The sequence below is a fragment of the Orycteropus afer genome, unplaced genomic scaffold, assembly GCF_000298275.1.
Source record: "Orycteropus afer afer isolate SDZICR_OR568_19922 unplaced genomic scaffold, OryAfe1.0 scaffold00145, whole genome shotgun sequence".
Lineage (NCBI taxonomy): Eukaryota > Metazoa > Chordata > Mammalia > Tubulidentata > Orycteropodidae > Orycteropus > Orycteropus afer.
This window is the reverse complement of record NW_006921732.1, coordinates 7,158,806-7,182,602: the sequence shown is the minus strand read 5'-3', so window position 1 is coordinate 7,182,602 and position 23,797 is coordinate 7,158,806. Positions and strand designations below refer to the sequence as shown.

The 23,797-nt window shown below is 42.3% G+C and overlaps 1 protein-coding gene across 1 annotated transcript in view; it reads right to left on the bottom strand.

Annotated features, from left to right (window-relative positions):
* Positions 1-18,276: 18,276 nt before the first annotated feature.
* TCEANC2 (transcription elongation factor A N-terminal and central domain containing 2) overlaps positions 18,277-23,797 on the bottom strand; it is a 64,922-nt gene continuing 59,401 nt past the window's right edge. The window contains exon 4 of the mRNA XM_007945936.2: positions 18,277-18,465. Coding sequence (XP_007944127.1) covers positions 18,277-18,465 — 189 coding nt within the window. The remainder of the gene's footprint in view (positions 18,466-23,797) is intronic.

The window sequence follows — 23,797 nt, the reverse complement described above, 5'->3', positions numbered from 1 at the left end:
GCAGTCCCTGGCTAGCAGGCCAGATTTTTAGGTTAATTCTTAGGTACTACCACCACTCGGGAATCTCCAAGCTGTCTGTGTCGTCAGGATCGTTCAGGATCGCTGCCAGACCACAGCTACATATGTCTCCTTTTTTGGTATTTTCATGCAAATTCTTCTGCTAGTTGGGGTTTAGTCCACTTCTATATTCTCCTCTTCAAGGCTCAAGCGTCCAAGATTATCTTCTGTCTCTGTATTAATTGGTTTCCCTTTTCTTTGTTGAAGAGGGTCTGTGTAGTCTTTCTGCCTTGTCTGCCATCTTGCCCTAATGTCCCCACAGGGTTTTCAATGGTTGATTTTCAGAAGTGGATCGCCAGGCCTTTCTGGGTGGACTTGAACCTCCAACCTCTCAGTTAGCATCTGAGAGTGTTAACTGTTTGCATCACCCAGGGATTCCTCAACAAAGTTAGTCACATAGTAAGAACCTGATGCAACCTGACGCATGTACCTGTACTATAATTTTACTTAGAAGTTTTCTTATTCAAAATCTTTAAAATTCTCAACCCAGAATTCAGGCCCCTCATAAACTGGTTGTCACCCCATTCTCCCAGCTCATTTCAAGGCATTCTTCTTCTTGTACTTTGGTTCCAGCCACGCTACTCATATTGTTTCCTGTTCTTTGACATTCTTCTGGTTGCATGTACCTTTCCCTGTACCTGGAATGCCCCCTCTTCCATTCACTACCTGGTAAACTTTTATATGCCTGTTAAAGTTCAGCTTAAAACCAGCCTCTCTGCAAAATCTTTCTTGATCTCCTATAGACCAGGCCCCTTCACTGGCATAAACTAAAACCAAACCAAACTCACTGCCATCAAGTTGATTCTGACTCATAGTGACCCCCTTTGGGTTTCTGAGGCAGTAAATCTTTGTGGTAGTAGATTGCCCAGTCTTCCTTCCGTGGAGGGGCTGGTGGGTTTGAACTGTCAACCTTCTGGTTAGAAGTCAAATGTCTTAGGCACTGTACCACCAGAGCTCCTTCCACTGGCACAGTTAAGCCCTAAACTCATCCCTCTACTATGTCAGATTGCTATGGGTCAAATGCTCCATTCCTTCATTGGACCGTGAGCTCATGATTATGAGCCCCTATTTGGTTTGGTTCATCTCTAGAGCCTGAAGCCTATCACATTGTTGTTGTTGGGTGCTGCCAAGTCTATTATGACTCATAGTGACCCAGTGTGATAGAATAGAACTGCCCCATAAGGTTTCCTGGCTGCAATCTTTATGGAAGCAGATTGCCAGGTCTGTTTGCCTCAGAGCTGTTGGGTGGGTTCAAATTGCCGATTTTTTGGTTAGCAACTGAGCATTTAAACTTTGTGCCACCAGGTCTCCAAGCTATCACAGGGCTTGGCATAGAGAAGGTGGGTATTCACTCAGAGGTGGTAAGGACGTCAGTTTGGCTGCAGCACAGGTAGATAAGAGGCACAAGAATCAGGCTGAAGCAGTTAGCAAATGCCTGGTAGGGACAGCCTTGAATGCTAGGCTGCAGGCTGGATTTCAGCCAGTGGAAAAAAAGCTGAGGAAGAATAGAAAAAATAAATCCCACTTAGAGGGGTGAAAGAGCAGGGAAGGAGAACTGTTAGGGGTTGTGAGATGGGATATAAATATTGATTATGCTTATGGGATGTTCTTAAGGGCTATTAGCTCTAGATTCATTTTCCAACATAAATAAGAGAAGAAAACTCTTGCCTTTAAGGACTTAAGTTCCATTAATAGATAACATCATAATACCTGGATGTTTATAAACATACAAACATCATCCTCTTCTCTACCTCTGAGACAATTTCATGCAACATCCTCCTAATTCAGATGAGAAACTTGAGATCTGGAGAGTTGCAATAGCTTGTCTAAGGCTGCTAGTTGAATAGCAATAAGCCAATGATTATCTACTCAAAGGCAGTCATGAAGAGGTGAGGAGGGAAAAAACCTTGCCAATCATAGAACTTGTTTCTCACACAGCATGGATATTTGTATGTTTTCTGCATTGAAAACATATACACTAGATAAATTTATTTCCACTGTGAAAAAACAATCAGACTGGATGGCAAGCCAAAGTATAAAATAAATACAGTAAAACCTGTGAGAGCTGGAAGCTGTGTAAGGTGGAAACCTGTCAGAGAAGGAAAACTCAAATATTTTCCACTAAAAGGAGTGACAGGAAAGGGGTAAGACTGCACCTTGTCAAAGGCAGAAAACTCGCAAGATCTGGAAAAACAAGGCAGCCCAATCAAGTTCTGGCTCTCACAGGTTTCCCTCTACATGTGAGTCCATTCTGATATAAATAGATGATCATAAGAAATAAATAAATGATGGAGAAGGGACAAATCTTCCTTACAGAAGAATTCCAGTAAGCTGCGTTGATATCATGTGCGTCTGATGTGATATATGAGTAGGGCACTTCCCCTCTGTGGTATTCTCAAACCCTATAACCCAAGTCTGTTGTGGCTGCTGTGTGCCTAGTTGATTCCAGCTCATAGTGACCCTCTATGACAGAGTAGAACTGGCTCATAGGGCTTTGTAGGCTGTAATCTTTAGGACCGTAATCTTTCCTCCTGGAGAGCAGCTGGTGGGTTTGAACTGCAGACTTTTGGTTAGCAGCTGAGTACTTAATCATTATGCCCACCAGGGCTCCTTAACTCTAGTCTCAAACTCAAACCAAATTCACTACTGTTGAGTCAGATCCAACTCCTAGCGACCCCTCCTTGGGTGTCTGAGGTGGTATCTACTACGGAAGTAGATTACCCAACTTTCCTTCCGAGGAGTTAGTAGTCGAATGTTTTAGGCACTATGCCACCAGAGCTCCTAACCCAAGTCTAGTCATGAGGAAATCATGACAAATCCCAACTAGAGGTAATTCTACAAAACACCTGTCCGATACTCCTGAAGACTGTCAAGGTCATGGGCCAAAAGGAAAGACTGGAAAACTGTCACAGAGCAGAGGAGACTGGGGAGACATGATGACTAAATGCAGTGTGGTACCCAAGGCTGGACTCTGGGACAGAAAAAGGACCTTAGTGGAAAAACTAGTGAAATCTGAATAAAGTCCAGAGTTTAGTTAATAGTAATGTGCCAATGATCGTATTTTAATTTTTACAAACGTACCACATTTGTCAAGATACACTGAAGGTATCGGCCAAAAAAAAAAAAAAAAGCTCCAGGGATTGACAAAATATCAATTGAGATGTTTCAACAAATGGATGCAACATTGAAGTGCTCATTTTGTCTATGTCAAGAAATTTGGAAGACTGCTACCCGACCAACCCACTGGAAGAGATACATATTTGTTCCCATTCCAAAGAAAGGTGATCCAACAGAATGTGGAAATTATAGAACAATATCATTAATGTCACACAAAATAAGTAAATTTTTGCTGAAGATAATTCAAAAACAGTGCAGCAGCACATTGACAGGGAACTGCCAGAAATTCAAGCTGGATTCAGAAGAGGAACAAGGGATATCATAGCTGATGTCAGATGGATCTTGCTGAAAGCAAAGAATACCAGAAAGATGTTTGCCTCTGTTTTATTGTCTATGCAAAGCCATTCAATTTTGTGGATTCCAACTGAGAACAATGGGAATTCCAGAACACTTAACAGTGCTCATGAAGAACCTGTACATAGATCAAGAGGCAGTTTTTCAAACAGAACAAGAGGATACTGCATGGTTTAAAATTAAGAAAAGTGTCCACTAGGGTTGTATTCTTTTCACCATACTTACTCAATCTGTATGCTGAGCAAATAATCTGAGAAGCTAGACTATATGAACAAGAACACGGCATCAAGATTGGAAGAAGACTTATTGACAACCTGCAATATGCAGATGGCACAACCTTGCTTACTGAAAGTGAAGAAGATTTGCACTTACTGATGAAGATCAAAGACTACAGTTTTCAGTATCAATTACACCCAAACAAACAGAAAACAAAAATCCTCACAACTGGATCAATAAGCAAAATCCTGAGAAACAGAGAAAATGTTGAAGCTGTTAAGAATTTCATTTTACTTGGATCCACAATCAACACCCATGGAAGCAGCAGTCAAGAAATCAGACGACATATTGCATTAGGAAAATCTGCTGCACAAAACCTCTTTAAAGTGTTAAAGAGCAAAGATGTCACCTTAAGGACTAAAGTGCACCTGACCCAAGCCATGGTCTTTTCAATCGCCATGCAAAAGCTGAACAATGAATAAGGAAGATGGAAGAAGACTTAATGCCTTTGAATTATGGTGTTGGCAAAGGATATTGAATATACCATGGACTGCCAGAAGAACAGATCTGTTTTGGAAGTACAGTCAGAATGTTCATTAGAAGGGAGGATGACAAGACTTTGTCTTACATATTTTGGACATGTTGTCAGGAGAGACTAATCCCTGGAGGAAGATATACTTGGTACAGTAGAGGGTCAACGAAAAAGAAGACTTTCAATGCGATAACTTGACACAGTAGCTGCAACAATGGGCTCAAACACAGCAATGACTGTGAGGATGGCACATGACTAGGAAGTGTTTTATTCTGCTGTGCATAAGGTTGCTATGAGTCAGAATGGACTTGGAGCTCTGGTAGCGTAATGCCTAAGGCACTTGACTGCTAACCAGAAGGCTGGCGGTTCAATCCCACCAGCCACTCCTTAGAAGGAAGATGGGGCAATCTACTTCTGTAGTGATACTGCCTCGGAAACCCAAGGAGGGGTCACTATGAGTCGGGTCTGACTTGACGGCACATAACAACAAACAACAACCACCACCACCACAATGATATAAGATGCTAACAATAAGAAACTAGGTGAGGGTTGAGAATTTTCTATTATCTTTGCATTTTTTAAAATTTAAATTTACAATTATTCCCAAATAAAAAGTTTATTGCTGTTCATCGGCCTCCAAATCGTGGCAACCCCATGTGTGTCAGAGTAGCCAAGTATGTTAACCATTTGTGCCAGCCAGGGAGTCATTGGGTAGCACAATTAGTTAAGCACTTGGCTACTAACCCAAAGGTTGGTGTTTTAAACAAACCTAGAGGCACCTTATCTAAGAAGAGTTGATGCTTTTGAGTTGTGGTGCAGGCGAAGAGTGCTAAAAGTACCATGGACTGCTAAAAGAACTAACAGATCTGTCCTGAAGGAAGTGCACCCGAAATGCTCCTTGGAAGCGAGAATGGTCAGACTTTGTCTCACCTACTTTGGTCATGTTGTCAGAAGGGACCATTCCTTGGAGAAGGATGTCATGCTTGGTAGGGTGGAGGGTCGACGAAAGAGGGGGAGGCCTTCAACGAGATGGACTGACATGGTGGCTGTGATGATGGGCTCAAGTATAGCAGGGATCATGGAGCTGGTGCGGGATCCAGCAGTGTTTCGTTCTGCTGTGCATGGGGTCACTATGAGTCGGAAATGACTCGACGGCACCTAACAGCAACAACAATAGAGGCACCTTAAGGAGCGCTAGTGGCGCAGTGCCTAAGGCACTTGACTGCTAACCAGAAGGCTGGCGGTTCAAACCCACCAGCCACTCTGCAGAAAGAAGACTGGACAATCTACCTCCGTAAAGATCTACCCCCTCAGAAACCCAAAGGAGGTCACTATGAGTCGGAATCGACTCGATGGCAGTGAGTTTGGTTTGGTTTTTAGAGGCACCTTGGAAGAAAGGCCTGGCTCTCTATCCAAATGAAATGCCTGGGGTCATATGAGTTGGAATTGTCTTGACGGCAACTGGTTTTTATCAAAGTTTAGTTTTAAAAAAATTAGATAAGGAAAGAACAAATTCCTCCTGACCATTTGCTACCACCAGCCAAAGCCTCTCTCTAAACATAATATGTATCCTCCATATCTTTTCCTTTTTTCTTTTTTCAATATGTTGTTGTTGTTGTTGTTAGGTGCCGTCGAGTCATCTCCGACTCATAACGACCTCACGTACAGCAGAACAAAACACTGCCCGGTCCTGTGCCAGCCCCACAATCCATGCTATGCCTGAGCCCATAGTTGCAGCCACTGTGTCAAACCGTCTTGTCAAGGGCCTTCCCCCTTCTCTGTTGTCCCTCCACTTTGCCAAGCATGGTATCCTTCTCCAGGGAATGGTCCCTTCTTACAACATGACCAAAGTAAGTGAGATGAAGTCTGGCCATTCTCACTTCCAAGGAGCATTCTAGCTGCACTTCTTCCAATACAGGTTTTTTAGTTCTTTTAGCAGTCCATGGTACTTTCACCATTCTTCACCAACACCACAACTCAAAACCATTGACTCTTCTTCGGTCTTCCTTTTCATTGTCCAGCTCTCACATGCATATAAGGTGATTGAAAATACCATGGCTTGTGTCAAGCGCACCCTAGTCTTCTAGAAAAAACCTTTGCTCTTCAGCACTTGAAAGAGGTCCTTTGCAGCAGATTTGCCCAATGCTATACAACGTCTGATATCTTGACTGCTGCTTCCATTGGTGTTGATTATAGAACCAAGTAATATGAAGTCCTTGACAACGTCAATCTTTTCTCCATTTATCATGATGCTGCTTATTGGTCCCGTTGTAAGAATTTTTGTTTTCTTTATATTGAGGTGTAATCCATACTGCAGAATGCAGTCTTCAATCTTCATGAGTGTTTCAATATATTCCTATAAAACTAGTTTGTTTTTTACATAAACAATACATACTGTACATGTAGCCCTCTAACTTCCTTTTTTCATTTAACAATATATCTAAGTGACATTTGTATGTCAGTACTTACAGCTCTGCACTGACCATTATACAGCCACTAGCCACATATGGGTCACCCTGAATAGGAATCAACTTGATGGCATGTGTAGCTACTAAGTACTTGAAAATGTAGTTAGTCTGAATTGAATTGTATTCAAAGTTTAAAATATACACTAGACTTCAAGATTTAGTATAGAAAAAAATAAAATATTTCATTTATGAATTTTTATATTGATTACATGCTGAAATATTTTGGTGTATTGGGCTCCATAAAATATATTATTAAAGTTAATTTCACCTGTTTCTTTTTACACTTTTTAATGTGGCTACTGGGAAATTTTAAATGACATATATGGCTCACATTATTATATCTATTGGATGGTGCTGCTGAGTTGATCTAAACTCATACTTTTTATCTGCTGCATAGTATTCCAGAATCAAGATGTATCATAATGTAGCCATTCTTTTTCCAATATAAATTTATATTGTTTCTAAGATTTTGCTGTTACAAATCATGTTGCAATTAAAATCTTTGTTGCAATGCCTTCTTTGCACACATATAAAAGTATATCTCAAGAGCAGATGTTGGCAAACTTTCTTAGGTCCAAGGGCAGCCCATCACCTGTTTTTTTGTAAATAAAGTTTTGTTGAAATACAACTTTATTTATTTGTTTACATACTGTGTGTGGCTGCTTTTGCACTATAACAATACATTTGAGTAGTTGTGACAAAGACCAATTGACTCACAAAGTCTAAAATACTTACTATCTGGCTCTTTACAAAAAAAAGAAGAAAATGCTGACCCCTGGTTTAGCATTGTTAGCAACTAGAAGGGCTATGTTGCATGTTGAGTTCCATAGAAAGTAGACTTTGATATGGAGATCAGTATACAGGAAGTTTACTAGGAATTGCTCTGGGAGGTAGGGGAGGAAGCAGGATCCAGCAGAAATAATGGGTTGCAGTGCAGGCTCAAGATTTTAGCCAGTCCCACATGGAGCTCTGAAGCTGGGATGGCCTTTTGGAGTTGTCCTGAGTTGGGGCAATGGGGCTGGGTCCTTGACCTGAATTGACCTACCCTGGGTAATGGACTGATGTGAGGGAAATTTCCAGGGACAGCTAATAGCTGAGGATTGCCAGGGTGGGAGTGGAGGAGACCATTACAGACCATGTTTGTGTGTGTTGGAGGAAGTGATCTACTGCAGTCTACCCCATGTATGCTCATCTCTACTTCCTTGTTTGAGTTCTGAAAGCTGTTCTTCCAGGATTTGGTAGACCTATTTTCCTGGGAGAAACTTCTAGAGGTAAGGTAGTGGGACAAATTATAGCCCCTACCACTGTGTGGTCATGAGGCCACAAATGATAATCAGTATCTCACTTCTACTACCCATTCCAAATTCCCCTTACCCTCAGTTAGCACTTCTTCTAGTCTCAGTGACTTACCTTATGGCATGATCTGGACTCTTAGCTCTGAGGGTTCTGAGCCTGTGGTCACCATACTCTTCTCAGGTTATGGCTCCTGCACCTGTCTACCATAAATTTCTTAGTAAGGGAGTACCAAGAAGTCTCTAAGTGGATCATCTGGGTACCAAAGATATATCTTCCTACCTTCCATTATTTTCCAGCAGTCTTACCTTATCCTGAGGACCAGGGTCAATCACCTCTGAAAGAATGATGACTCTTCTTGCCTGCTGGTCCTTTGACCCAAGTAGCTCAATTACCTGGGTGGCAGTCACAGCTAAAAGTTCAACTGTGGAAGTGTTGTTCCTCATTTGAGACCTCTAAATCTACAGAGTTCAGAGTTGTGTGGACAGGAAGCACAAATTCCCCAAGTGATCAGTGAGAGTGATGGTAAGAGTGAGATCACTCCTGCTTTCATCTCTTGGGTCCTGGATCCATGTATTCCACCTACTAGAGACAAAGCACCATGTCATGGGTTTTTATTTAGAATATACTGCATCCTGGAGGATGGCACCCTATCTTTGCAGGGTATCATTTCTGAGCTGGAGCCTCAGAAGCGCTTTCAACAGATAGTTCCAAACTGGCAGCTTCAAGATGGTACAGTATATGAGAGGATCCCATGTCAGTAGATTTAACACTTTGTAAACCCTTGGATAGTTGTGCTGGATGTAGCCCTACAAACAGGAAAGGCAAAATCGTATCTGGAATGTGCCTATTCCAGTGAAAATGATTTGCTGCTCTTTTAAGCGCAGGAGAGGTTCGATGTAATCAACCTGCCACCAAGTGGCTAGTCTCCTTGAGGGATGGAGACATTATCAGAGGGTTTGGTCTCTGCTGCTGACAGGCTGACTTCACAGCAGCAGCTGCTAGATCAGTCAGATTAGCCTTAATGAGTGGGAGCTCCCATATATATGTACCTTCTCTCTGTGCCACCATGGTTACTCTTCTTATGACCCCATTATGCCAGCTTTGGAGTGGCCTTGGAGGTTGGCTGATGTCACTATATATTCTTGGTTGTTTAGTCCTTCTTCCATGGCATATGCTCTCTGATATAAGTTACCATGCAATACAAAGATCTTCACTCTTGGTACCCACTCCCACAGGCCCATCCACACACCTGTACCTCAGATCTCCTTGTTCTTGATTTTCCAACCCTGTTCCTTCCAGACCCCTGACCAACCCCTGACCATTCATGAAATCCATGTATACACTTCTTATCTTGGGTCTCGTCTCTTTCCAAAAAATGTGGATGGCGAGGTGCACTACCCAAAGCTCTATACCCTGGAAGGATTTTCCCCTCCCTACTGCCTTTCAAGGACACTGCTGTGTGGGACTGCAGTGCAGACACAGTCTATTTTTGGCTTGCTCACAGAAACTGAGCTAACCCATCCATGAACAAAGCCTGATTTTTTTCTTCTTCGTCAGCTGGATATGAGGAACTCCCCAGGCAGCCGTAAGTGTGAGCTGAGAGAGAGGCACTGGAGCAAAGGTGGTGGATGATATAGATGTCTGGACCATCTCCTCATGCAGCTAACATCTGCCCTCTGGCCCTACTTGTACCCAATCCCCGTTGTACCACTTCCATCCTATGATGAGTTATTGCTGGGTTTACCCCAATAAAACTGGCAGCCTTCTGAGTTACCTAATATGTGGAGTGAAGCAGTAGTCCCAGGTGTGGAATATGCTGCCTCCAAAATGCAGTGGCGTACCAGGTTTTGTGTTTCCTTCATGGAGAGAATGGGAGATGTATATGCATCTTTAACTTTGGAGGGAATGTCCCTGGTATGCCCTAGATCAGTGGACTCCTAAAAATCTCACTGATATGTCTGGTCCCTAAGTCTTAACAGGGGTGTATATGCACTCCTGCAGTACATATGTCTTAGCAAGGTTTCTAATATACTTGGAGTTTCTTGCTCATCTGGCCCAATTAGCTGATGTCTTCAACAAAGCAAATCAGTGTGATATTCTTCAGGCTGTCTAGGCTGTGCAGGTCTGTTCAGACTATTTTGTGAGAGAAGGTGGGAGAGTTAAGAGTCTGAGGGCAAGACAGTAAATGTGTATATACTCTTGCCTATTCCAAGTGAATATGAATGGTTTCTGATCTTCCTTTCTGATAAGGAAGGAAAAGAAAGCATTTGCCAGATCAATGGCTACACACCATGCACCTGTGAACACACTAATCTGCTCTAGGAAAGAAGTCACATCTGGCACAGTAGCTGCAATTAGAACCACCACTTTGTTGATTTTGTTAGAGCCCACTGTCATCTTCTAGAATCCATCTAGTTTTTGTAAGGGCCAGACTGGTGAATTAAATAGAGATGTAATGGGAATGACCACCCTTGCATCCTGTAGGTCTTTAAAGATAGTACTAATTTCTGCCATTCTTTGATTACCAGTGAAGTTGAGCATCTTTTTTTTTTTTTTTAATTTTTATTGTGACTTGGGTGAAATTTACAGAGCAGATTCATTTTCTACACAGCAGTTCACAAACATTTTGTTTCATGACATTGACTGCAATTCCCCACGATGTAATAGCTCCCTTCCCACTTCGTCCCCATAGTTACCTCTTCTCCGTGTCCTTCCCTCCCATACACTCCTGCCCCCCTGAGCTGTCTCCCTGTGTGAACACTGCCCTTCTGTTCTCCCATGATTGATCTCTCCAAGGAGTGTATCTACCTAATGTAAATGTTCAGCCTTAATGCCTATTATTTGGCTGGAAGACACAGGAGTGAGCTCAATTCCAGACCTGAAGGGTGGTTAGGGGCCATAGTCTCACAGATCTCACCAGGCTCTATCAGACTAGCAAACCTGGTCTGTTTTTATGACTTTGAGTTTTGTTCCACATTGTTCTCCCACACTATCCAGGATCTTCTGCATCAACCCCCTTCTGAGTGGTTGACAGTGGTAGCCAGGCACCACTTAGTTCTTCTGGTCTCATGGTCATATAGGCTGAGGATCACATGGTCTGCTGGTCCCTTGGACTAATTGTTTCCATGCATCTTTGATTTTCTTCATTCTTCTTTGCTCTAGACAAGGAGAGACCTATCGTTCCATCTAGATGGCCGCTTGCAAGCTTTTAAGATCCCAGTCACTACTCACCAAAGTAGGATGTGGGAACAATGTTTTGTATAGTATGTTATGCCAATTGAGTTTGATGTCCCCTGCGACAATGGTCCCAAGCCCACAGGTCCAACTACAAGCTGAGCATCTTTTAATATGTTCATTGGCTTTTCTGATTTCCTTTCTTTGAATTCCTGTCATTCATAATCTTTGTTCATTTTTCTAACTGTATCATCTGCTTTTATTTTTCATGGTCTGCTTATCATCTGTCTCCACTAGATTGTGAGCTTCTTGAGGTCAGAGACTGTCTTATTTACTTTTGCATCTGTACAAAAGTACTTAGTAAATACACATTGAATAAATGACTTTAACAAGATGAAAAAACAGCATTTTACTGAACATCATGGTCTTTTTGGCTCTTGAAACCAACCTCCTCAGCTTATGGGTAAATCCATTCTGGACAGCACTTGTAACATTCTGGTTGATTTATTTTTTTGCCTGTTTTTTTTTTCATTCTGGTTGATTTAAATGAAACACAGTGTCATCCAACCACATCATCTTTCCCTTGAAACCAAAGCAGTGCCACTGAACTAATCAAAGTTCTCAAAGCCTTGTTTCCTGGATAAACTTCCTTCAACAGCAATAATGGACAGTAGCAAACTGAGCCCTCATCCCATCTGGCTGATAAACGCATCCAAAGCCCATTACAAATCTCAGAATTAAGGTTCTGAGGCCTCAGGCTGCAGAAAAAGAAAACCAAGGTTGACAGGCACAAGTTTAAGAACCTGACATTCTGTAAATGAAAAAAGTCCAGCTGCCTTCCTTCACCACTAAACACAATAAATGGATTATTTGGGCCTCCTGACATTTTTAAAACCTGGGTCTCACTAACAGTGTCTGCTTGGTCAACTCCAAACTTCATTTGTCAAAAAAACAAAATAAGACAAAAAAACAACTCTAACTTACTGAATCTCAAAAATATTTCTTTCCTTTGCCTTAAAATGTTGAGGTTTTGAATTTTTTAAAATTGTCTTAAGTATGTGTTTATGTATAACATTTTTATCTTTTAAAACACATATCTGATTAGGTCCCTCTCCTCCTCAAAAATCTTCCTTTAATGACCTACTACTATTATCTTTAGTCCAAATTCCTTGACAAGGCCTCCAAGGCTCCTGGCTACTTTTTTTGCCCCATTCTTCTCCATTATTCCTAAGAACCTTATGCTTCAAGCACACATTATCTGCTTTTACTGAAACAAGTCATGCACTTTACACCTCTGTACCTTTACACACATTCTGATGCCCTTGCTAAGACCTCCTACCTCATCCTTCATGACTCGGTTAGAGGTTCACTCTCTGTCAAGACTCTTCTTCACCTCAGAGTGATATCAATTACTTTTTCTCCACTTTCTCGACATTTTAAGTAAATATCTATAGTAAGTTCTAAATATCCTATAATTATTTACTTACATGCCTGTCTCCCCACCAGATTAAAAGTTCCTTGAAAGTGGGAATTACATCTCATTTCCTGTTGTTTCCCCAGTGCCAGTCTAGTCCTTGGCACATAGCAGTATTTGTTGTGTGTTTGCTGAGTGAATGAATGGAAATAGACTCAGTCCCTACCCAAAGGACCAGGAGTTCCAATCTAACCTCAAGAAAGTATCAATAAGCTGCTTGAACAGCCTCTATGGTATTTACTTTCCCAAAAATTTCCTCTAGGAACTTAAACATACTTAGAAAATACATCCATGCCTAGACTTACAGAAAGGAGTTCTGGTGGCGTAGTGGGTAAGGCATTTGGCTGCTAACCAGAAGATTGGCAGTTCAAAGCCACCAGCTGCTCCACAAGAGGAAGATGAAGCAATCTAATTTTTTAAATTGTGATTTTGGGTGAAAATTTACAGAGCAAATTCACTTTCCATACAGCAGTTCACACATACTTTCTCATGACACTGACCACAATTCACCACAAAGCAACAGCTCCCCTCCCACTTCCTCCCGACAGTGACCTCTTCCCTGTGTCCATCCCTCTATGCACTCCTGCCCGCTGAGCTGTCTCCCTGTGCATACACAGCCCTACTTTCTCCCATGATTGTTCTCTCCAAGGAGTGTAACTACCTCAGGTAAATGTTCAACTCCTATGACTGTGAAGCAGTCTACTTCTGTAAAGATTTATAGCCTTGGAAAGCCAGTGGGTGTTGCTGAGTCAGAACTGACTCATTGGCGATGGGTTTCATTTTTGGTTAAACTTACAGAGGTCCAGGAACTTCTCTCACTTCAGCTCTTGTCAGGAACTGACCCTTTCATTTCTAACAGGCTAGAATTCAGAGATGCTTCTTGGTGGGTGAAAGGCTTGGATGGATGTCTGCAAGCCTCCTTCCCTTTGACAAGTACTCAGAATAGCACCATTAGCGTTCATGGAAATTCTGCACATGCATCAAGGAGAAAACAGCCATAAATAAACACAGTCTGCTTTCTCAATCTCCAAAGCACATCTCTGCAATCATTTCACTTTCCAACTATCGCCACTGAAGCCTTTTAGCCAGAGAGAAATTTGTTTTCAACTTACTCTGGGTTCCTAAGTTAGCATAACTCTTTGGTTGTTTGTAAATGAGGTTTCCTAACTCTCTCCCTGCACCAGCTTCTCCTCCACACAGCCTGTTAACACAAAGCTGACCATTTCCTGCATGGAATCAGTCCAAATGCCTTCACCTGGTACTCAAGACCCTTCAAATCTTGTCCTCTCCTGCCTTATCTCTAACTACTCTCCTGCCTGTGTTCTCCACTCCAACTATACCAATCGCCTTAAAATATCTCACTTCTTGGCCTTCCCACCTCTGCTTTCTCTGCCAGGAATACACCTCAACCATCCAATTAGCCACTTCTGCCCTTTAAGACTACACCTAGGTATCACCTCCTGTAGGAAACTATCCTTGATTGGATTAGATGTCAGCCTGTGCACCCACAACCAATCATTGAACTGTTTCATAAATAGTTACAGAGAATTACCTTCTGCCAGGCTCTGTTCTAGGTGCTTGGGGATGCAGAAGGGAATAAAGACTGTTTTCATGAAGTTTAAATTCTTGAAGAGGGGAGATGGACAATAAAGAAACAAGCAAATGACTGCATCAAGGAGTGATAAATGTTCAGAAGAAAAATCAAATGGGTTAGAGCATTAGCGAGTGGTTGGGAAGGGGTGCTGTTTTATTTAGGGTAGTCGGTGAAGATCCTTCTGATAAGGAAAACAGAGGGCTAAATCAGTGATGGCAGGAATATGCAAATATTTGGGGAAAGATCACTGTTGACAGGGGAAGAATGAGTGAAAAGGCCCTAAGCAGGAGCAAGCCTGGAATATGTCAAACAAGCAAAAGAACTAGTGGGACCTGAAAAGAGTGAGAAATGGAGAGAATGTCAGGAAATGAGATTTAAAAAAAAAAGGCAGTCTGGGACCAGATCAAGCTGGTTCTTGTAGGGCTTGTATGATAGTTAAGGTTATGTGTCAACTTGGCTGGGCCTGGTTTTGAGTGACTGGGCAGCTGGATTTAGTTATTCCCCATGATGAATCAATTCCATGGTGGGATCTGCTGTGAGCAGCTGAGTAGCTGCCTTAGTGTATGGTCTGCTTCCAGTATATAAGAAGCAGCTTTGAGAAAACTCTCCAGCTTTTTGGCATGCCTGGACCCTGCAAATAACTGAGTCTTCATCTCAGTGGCCTGCCATGTTGTCTGCCAACCTTGGCACTGTTCCTGGACTTGAACTAGTGGCCTGCCATGTTGCTTAATAATCTTAGGACTGTGCCATTTTACTTGCTGGCCTTGGGTTTGTCAGCCTCAGCAGCCAGAAGCTGCTTGACTTAAGAAAAGCCTCCAACTCCAGTGGGCCGGGAGCTAGAAGCAGAGCTGAAGCCCAAGGTTGAGGGGCCTTCACCCAGACCCTAGAGCTAGCACTTTGAACTCGTCGGACTTCTAGCCTTCCAAACCGTAAGGGAATAAAATCCTGTTTGTTCACAGCATCCACCTGTGGTTTTCTGTTACAGCAGCACTAGAGAACCAAAACAACATGGTTAGGGCTTGGGAATTTGCTCTGTGTGACATTGGAAGCCACTGGAAATTTTGAGCAGAGTAGTGGTATGATTTGTCTTACATTTTAAAGGATTCATCCTGGCTACTCTGTGGAAAACAGACTATAGGGGGAATAAGGGTAAAAACAGGGATAGCACAGATGCCTGGATGCCAATTAATTTCACAAATATTTATTAGGACAAGTACTGTTCTAGTTACTGAAGAAAGCCACTTGACTGTAACCTCCTTGAAGTCAGAAAGGTTACAATCAAGTGGAAAGATAGAATCATAAGCATAACCCAGAACCTGTGGGCGTGTACTGAATAATAGTAGATAAGCTGTGAAGGCCTGGGCAGGCGGGGGTGGAATTACAGAGTAGCAGTCCAGAGGCGGGAAAAGCGTGTGAAAATGGTCAGATGCTTCAAGCAATCTGATGTGAACAATTTCAAGGAGCCTGGTGAAGATGGAGGGGTCACATTTGGGTCAGGGAGTGGAGAGAGGTGAGAATACAGAGAAATAGAGAGGAAGGCAGGGGCCAGCTCATAGACAGCCTTGAAAACCACATTAAGTATTTTATCCAATAGGTGACAAGGACCTACTGACGGGTTTTTAAATGGGGGCTTTCTAGTTGTGGTTACTTTGGTTATAGTGCAGAAGGGTGTATTTGAGGAGGTTAAGACTGGAGGCAGAGTCCAGTTAGGAGAACGACTAGTCATCTGGGCAAAAGAGGATAAGGTCCTGAAGTGATACTAAAGATGGAGAAGATGCAAGAGACTTGAAATATATGTGGGGAGTACGTGGCTGGGTTAGGGTAAGGGATGGAGGGGTCGAGGCTGACTCTCAGTTTCTTAGCTAGAATTGCTTGGGTTGCTAATATTGCCAAATGAGAGAAAGACATGTTATATCATGCGTCTACAACATTCAGGAGATATCAGAAACTTGGGACAGGTCTGGGCTGAAGATGTAAACGGGAGCCTCATCAGCATGTAAATGATGCCTGAAACTAGGAGAGTAGATGAAATCAACCAAGGAGACTGTATACAGTCAAACAGACCTGGGTTTTGAATCTCAGATCTGCCATTCACTAGCTGTGTAACCTTGAGCAAGTTACTTTCTAAGCCTCACTTTTCTCATCTTTGTTTTATTTTTTGAATGATATTCATTATGCTGCTGGGCACATAGTAAGTACTCAATAATTGGTGGCAGTTATTATTATTATGGCTCCAATAGTGGGAAATTGAGCAAGATATTTCTTGTGAACCACTCTGGTTTCACCTAGCTACTGTCCAGTTTCCACAGTGCCTCATGCAATGGACGCTCAGTAAATGGTTACTGAATAAATGAGTAAGTCTAAAAAACTGAAATAACAATACCAACTTCATATAACAAGTGAGGGAATTAAATTGGATTTTTAAAAAAATTATATAAAGAGCCACAGAAATGTTAATAAATTGTTTTAAGAAAAACACTTAGCACTTAGAAGATGGAGAATCATGTTAGTCCCTCCCCTTCTATCTTTGCTTTTCGCTCTATCAACCATCTCTTCTTTTTGGGGGGTCATAAATCTCTCTCTTTCTATTGGCTCCTTTCTTATATTACAACATGTTCCAAAGCAAAAAAACCAAACCAGTTGCTGTCAAGTTGATTCTGACTCATGGAAACCCCATGGCTATTGTTCTATTAGGGTAGAACAATACCCAATAAGATTTCCAGGGCTGTGACCTTTGTAAGCAGATCACTAGGCCTTTTTTTTCTGAGGTTCAAACCACTAACCAGTCAGTTAACAGCCCAGCACTGAATGGTTTGCATCACAAACTTGCTCTAGTCTCCCCTAATCTAAAAAATTTCCTTAAAAAGTAAATCTACTGCCATTGAGTTGATTCTGACTCACAGTAATCCTAAGGGACAGAGTAGAACTGGCCCCATAGGGTTTCCAAGGCTGTAAACTGTTATAGAAACAGACTGCCACATCTTTTTCTTGTGAAGTGGCTGGTGGGTTCGAATTGCTACCCTTTCAGTCAGCAGCTGAACACTGAACCACTCGGGACTTGCTAATTCTCTTGAATTCTTGCCTTGTCATCCTTTAATCTCACCAACTGTACCCTTTCCTGACCCCAAACATTTTTCAATAAACAAGTAATAACTTTTGTTTTAGAGAAAAAAAAATCCCAGTTTATTGTTACTTTAAAAAGCAAATATCATTTACATAATTGTTCCAGCAGGCCTTACAGAGGTATTTCACTTTAAAATATGTATTTTTTTTTCTACTACAGCAATTCATTTCAAGAGAAATTTCATTATATATCTTCTACATAGCCCTAAACTGAGAAAGCCAACATATTCAAATAAACCCCGAGGTGGGGGGATGCTGCAGGCCAGTTCCTCATTAGAAGCCGCAGCATGGGGGCTCTGGAGACCAACGCAGAAGGTCTTCCAGGGAGAGCTGAAACGTTCAGATAAGTGAGCTCTGGGAAGAAGGGGTAGTCAGCTGGCTCTGGCAGGCTCACCCCTGGGGTAGAGCAAAGAGAACAGACGGGGGAGTTCTGAGAGGCACCGGAGCTATCTAAACTCAGGGGGACGGAACCAAGTGAGCGGCAGCAGTAATTGAGTTTCAGTAACCTGCAGGGTGGTGAAATAAAGTAGTAAGTTCCTCTGCCTGACATGGGGGAGGTTTAGAGGTGTCCTTGGCATACTCACAGTGAAATCCATCACCTTTCGCTGTGTTGGGTGATGGCAATCGTGCAGAGCTTCCTAGTGACAGCCGGTACACATCCTGTTAGGCAGCACCAGCAAGCTACAGATAATGAAGAAGGTTCCTGCAGGCCTGTCCCTTATGGCTCTCTGCACCCTCCGTCTGAAGGAATGGCACCATGGGGAAATTTAGCACAGCCAGCTTCAGCCATCACCCAAACTCAAAAGAGTCTTTGAATGGCAGAGAGGCCTGCTTTCCTCTCTGCCCAGCCCAGGATTGGCACATCCTCAGGTCACTTTTTGTGCGTCTTTACAAACGTGCCGACTGGCAGCAAGCCGTTCTTCACCTGGGCCCGGATTTCAGCTTGGTGCTTTAATGTGAAGACCAGGGCTCTCACTGTCCGCCGGTATGGCCCATTAATGAGGCGAGAACAGAGATGAAACGTTTCCCGCTCAATATTTTCAACCAGTAGGTGATCCATCTAAAAAACAGCAAAATTATCAAATTAGGGCCTTGCATTGCATAAGGATTAAAAGCAAGAGAGGCTGGAGCACTCTGCTCGGAGGCCTCCATTAATCAACTGAAATTCAAGGACATCTACTTCCTGTCACAAGAGAAACAGGAAGAGCAAATTAATTCCACCCTGGCAATTAAGGAACAAGGCCATGTGCTTTGTGACAGGGACCTCATTCACAACCCCTGCCGGGTGGTAATATTTGCCATTATAACAGGAAACTGGCCTGAACTAAGCAACGGGTACTGGGCCCTGTACTTTCCCAACCAGGAAACGAAGACCAAGGATAATAAATCAGTATAACAGTTTATACTTTTTTTTTTTTTTAAAGTGCCTTTTAATCCCTTACAGCATTTTAGAAACACTGGCTCTGGATCCTAATATGTCTGCAGAGTAGTTTATAAATCACTTTTCACATGTAATGCTCACAATGTCTATTATTTCATTTTACACATGAAGAAACACATTCAAAGAGATAAAGATTCAAGGTCCTAAGAGGCAGAGCTGGCAGGGACTCTGATCTAGACCCTTGACTCCAAAGTTCATGTTTCTTCCCCTTTATCACAATGTCTCCTCACCATTCCTGGAGACCAGTTGAGCTTGGAGGGATTTCTGCAAGTCCAGCTAAGCAGACAAGGTGTAAGGGATGAAACGTAGTAATTCTGGGGTGGTCTAACTCAGGAACAAGCCATCCTGAGGTCAAAGATCGAATCAGAGCAGGGCGAGTCTGGGGGCTCTGCCACATGCTGAGGGCCAAGCCAGGCTGGGCTGCTGGACAAGTCTGCTGGACCTTCTCAGCTCTGCCTCCCTGCCTTTACAGGCCCTTTTCCCAATATTCCCCTCCTCATCCTGACCATGGCTCAGCCTGAGTATTCCAAGTTGCCTTCATGTTCCTCTAGCCTCTGTACAGGCACATGTGCCCTCACCAACTCATACCTTTCCCCCACTTCTATTTATATGTCAAAGTCTAGCTCAAAGGACTGAAAGTTCTCTGAGTCTGCCATAATGTCCTGAGCTTCCCTTAGTCATTATGTACTAGAATGATCTATTTTTTGTTTGTTCCCCTGACAGACATTGATTTCCTTGAAACAGGAAATAAGTTTCTTTTTCTTACTTCTTTTCCCTTCATTTCTTTCCTCCCTAGCCCATCCACTCATTCAAATATTTATTCAGCATTTACTACATGCCAGTCTCTGTGCTTGAGGTTAGGGAAAAAGCAGTGAACAAAATGGACACAGTCCTTGACTTCTTGGAGAGCATATCCAGTAGGAGCAAGGGTTATAAGTGTACTGAGTGCTACTAAAGCAGAAAGGAACAAGTGTTGTGAGCACAGGTACTACAAAGAGATTTAGCTAGGAATGCAGGGTGTGACTTCAGGAAGAAATGAGGCTAACCTGAGTTCTGGAGAACATGTAGGACTTGACTAGGCAAAGTGAGTGTTTTGCTTTGTGATAAATTGAGTTTTTTTTTTTTGTGTGTGTGTGTGTATAATGTTCTCTTCTGTATTGTTACTGTTGTTAGGTGCCATTAAGTTGGTTCTGACTCATAGTAGAAATGAGGCTAACCTGAGTTCTGGAGAACATGTAGGACTTGACTAGGCAAAGTGAGTGTTTTGCTTTGTGATAAATTGAGTTTTTTTTGTGTGTGTGTGTGTGTGTATAATGTTCTCTTCTGTATTGTTACTGTTGTTAGGTGCCATTAAGTTGGTTCTGACTCATAGTGACCCCATGAACAACAGAATGTAATACTGCCCAGTCTTGTAACATCCTCACAATCATTAATTTCTACGTCTGAGTCCATTGTTGCTGTCACTGTGTAAATCTATCTTGTTGAGGGTCATCTTTTTTTACTGACCCTACACTTTCCTAAGGAGCTCTGGTGGCATAGTGCCTAAGGCATTTGACTGCTAAACAGAAGGGTGGTGGTTCAAACCCACCAGCCACTCCTCAGAAGGAAGGTTGGGCAATCTACTTCCGTAGTGATACTGCCTCAGAAACCCAAGGAGGGGTCGCTATGAGTCGGTCCTACTTGACAGCACATAACAACAACAACAGTCAAGTGCCTAAGGCATTTGACTGCTAACCAGAAGGCTGGTGGTTCAAACCCACCAGCCACTCCTTGGAAGGAAGGTTGGGTAATTTACTTCCATTGTGATATTGCCTTGGAAACCCAAGGAAGGGTCGCTGAGTCAGATCCGACTCAATGGCAGTGAGGTTTTATTGTTTTTTTACTTAAATACTTTCCTAAGCATGATGTTCTTCAGGGACTGAGCTCTCATGTTCAAAGTTGACTCCTCCTGACAACATGTTCAAAGATGAAGTCTCACCATCCTTGCTTCCAAGGAGTACTCTGGTTACACATCGTCTAAGATGTACTTGGTTCACTCCTCTGGCAGTCCACAGTACATTCAATATTCTACATCAACACCATGATTCAAATGCATCAATTCTTCCTCAGACTTCCTTATTTCTTGTTCAGCTTTCACATGCATATGATGAGATTAAAAATACCATGGCTTGGTTCAAGTGCACCTTATTCCTCAAAGTGACATCTTTACCTTTCAACACTTTAAAGAGGCTCTTTGCAGTAGATTTGCCAATGCAATAAGTTATCTGATTTCTTGACTGCTCCTTCCAAGGTCATTGATTATGGATGCAAGTAAAATGAAATCCTTGACAATTTCAATCTTTTCTCCATTTATCATGATGTTGCCTTATTGGTCCAGTTGTGAGTATTTTTGTTTTCCTAATGTTGAAGTGTAATCCATACTGAAGGCTGTAGCCTTTGAACTTTATCAGTAAGTACTTCAAGTATTCCTCAATTTCAACAAGGTCATGTCATCTGCACATCGCAGACTGTTAATGAGCCTGTGGTGGTTATGTTTGTGTGTCAACCTGGCTGGGCCTGGCTGAGTGGCTGGGAAGCTGGTGGTAGTTATTTCCCATGATGCGACTGGCAGTCAACTCCATGGTGGGATCTACTATAAGCAGCTGAGTAGCTGCTTTGGGTATGTGGTCTGCTTTCCATATATAAGCAGCAGCTTTGGGAATGGTCTCTAGCTTATGGCACCTTGAACCCTGCATGTAGCCATGTCATTGTTCAGCAGCCTGCCATGCTCTGCTGACCTAGGGACTTATAATGAACTTGAATTAATGGCCTACCGTGTGGTTTGGTAACATTGGGACTGTGCCTTTTTACTTGTCAACCTTGGGCTTGGCAGCCTCAGCAGCCAGCAGCTGTCTGAGTGAAGAAAAGGCTCTAGCTTCAGTGGGCCAGGAGCTGGACCCCAAGGCTTAGGGGCTTTCACCCAGCCCCTAGAGCCTGGCACTTTGAACTTGGACTTAAAGCCTCCAAACTGTAAGAGAATAAACTCCTGTTTGTTAAGGCCATCCCATTTGTGGTATATTCTTGTCAGAGTGGCACTAGGTAACCAGAACAGAGTCTTTCTCCAATCCTGATGCCATATTATTCTTCATGTAGTCCAGCTTTTCAGGTTATTTGCTTAGAATACAGAGTGAATAAGTATGGTGAAAGGACACAACACTCACGTACACCTTTTCTGATTTTAAATCACACAGTATCCCCTTGTTATATCTGAACAACTTCCTCTCGGTCTATGTACAGGTTCCACGAGAGCACAATTAAGTGTTCTGGAATTCCATTCTTTGAAATGTTATCCACAATTTGTTATGATGCGCAAAGTCAAATACCACCACTTATCTCTCAGCTTGTCATATTGTGGTGGCTTGTATGTTGCTATGATGTTAGAAGTTATGGTACCCGTATCAAATATTACCAGGATCACCCATGATGGACAGGTTTCAACAGAACTTCCAGAATAAGACAGACCAGAAAGAAGGTCCTAATAATCTACTTCTAAAAAAGCTGGCCAATGAAAATTTTATGAATAGAAGCAGAATGCTGTTTGATATAGTCCAGAAGATGTGCCCCTTAGGTTGGAAGGCATTCAAAGTATGACTAGGGAAGTGCTGCCTCCTCAAAGACGAGTTGACCTTAATAATATTAAAAAAAAAAAAAAACCCTCACTGCCATTGAGTCAGTTACAACTCATAGCGGCGACCCATCCTTGGGTTTCTGTGCCGGTATCTCTACAGAAGTAGACTGCCCAGTCTTCCTTCTGAGGAGTGGCTGTTGAGTTTGACCGCCAGCCCTCTGGTTAGCAGTCAAATTCCTTAGGCACTACACCACCAGAGCCCCACTTAATGACATAGTTGGAACAAAGTTTTCAGGACCTTCATTTGCTGATGTGGCACAACTCAAAATGAGAAGAAATATCTGCAAACATCCATTAAAAATTGGAGCATGATCTCAGAAGACTTCAAGGTCAATTGGCATAACAAAGTTTACAAAGACAATATTCTACATCCTACCGTGGTGAGTAGTGGGTGGGTTCTTAACAGTTAAAGAGCAGCCATCTAGAGTGCAACTATTGGTCTCTATCCATCCACACCAAATAAGAGTGAGGAAAATCAAAGATCCATGAAAATAAATAGTTCAAAGGACTAATGAACCAAGTGAATTTCAGGCACCTCAACCCTGAGACCAGAACAAGATGGTGCCTGACTACCACTACTGACTGCTCTGAAAGGGATCAAGATAGAAGGTTCTGGATGGAGTAGGGAAAGATGTGGAACAAAACTCAAAATCATAAAATAGACCAAGTTTTCTGGTATGATAAAGACTGGTGAAACCCATGAGTGTAGCCTGTAGTCACCTTTCAAGCCTAGAACTGAACTTCCCCCAGTGGATCAATTTTCGGCCAAGCAATAAACAGGTGTGTAAAATAAACAATTAACACTAGATGGGTAGGCACTCCTTACAATCGCCATACAAGATCAAAAGAACAGCTTTTGCCCAGGGATAAAACTCAGAAGGCAGCAAGGGATAGGAAGGGACAAATGGAAACAGGAAATACAGGAAGGAAGTGGGAAGAGTGATGTCACATTGTTGGGATTGCCATCAATGTTACAAAACAAAATGTGTATGAACTGTTGAATGCAAAACCAATTAGTTCTGTAAATGTTCACTCAAATCATAATAAAAAGGTTTTAAAAAATAAAAGTAGAAAAGAATACAAATAAATGGAATGCAGAATGCACAAACTATGAATCTAGGAAAATTGGAAGTCCTCAAAAACAAAATGGAACACAAGAAGATTGATATCCTTACAGTACTGAGTTTTCAGTGAAAGCAAACATGGGTATAGGGACGGATAGATGGGTGAACAAGCTAAACAATTAGGTATGTCTAAATGGAGAGTGTATCCAAGATCATATAT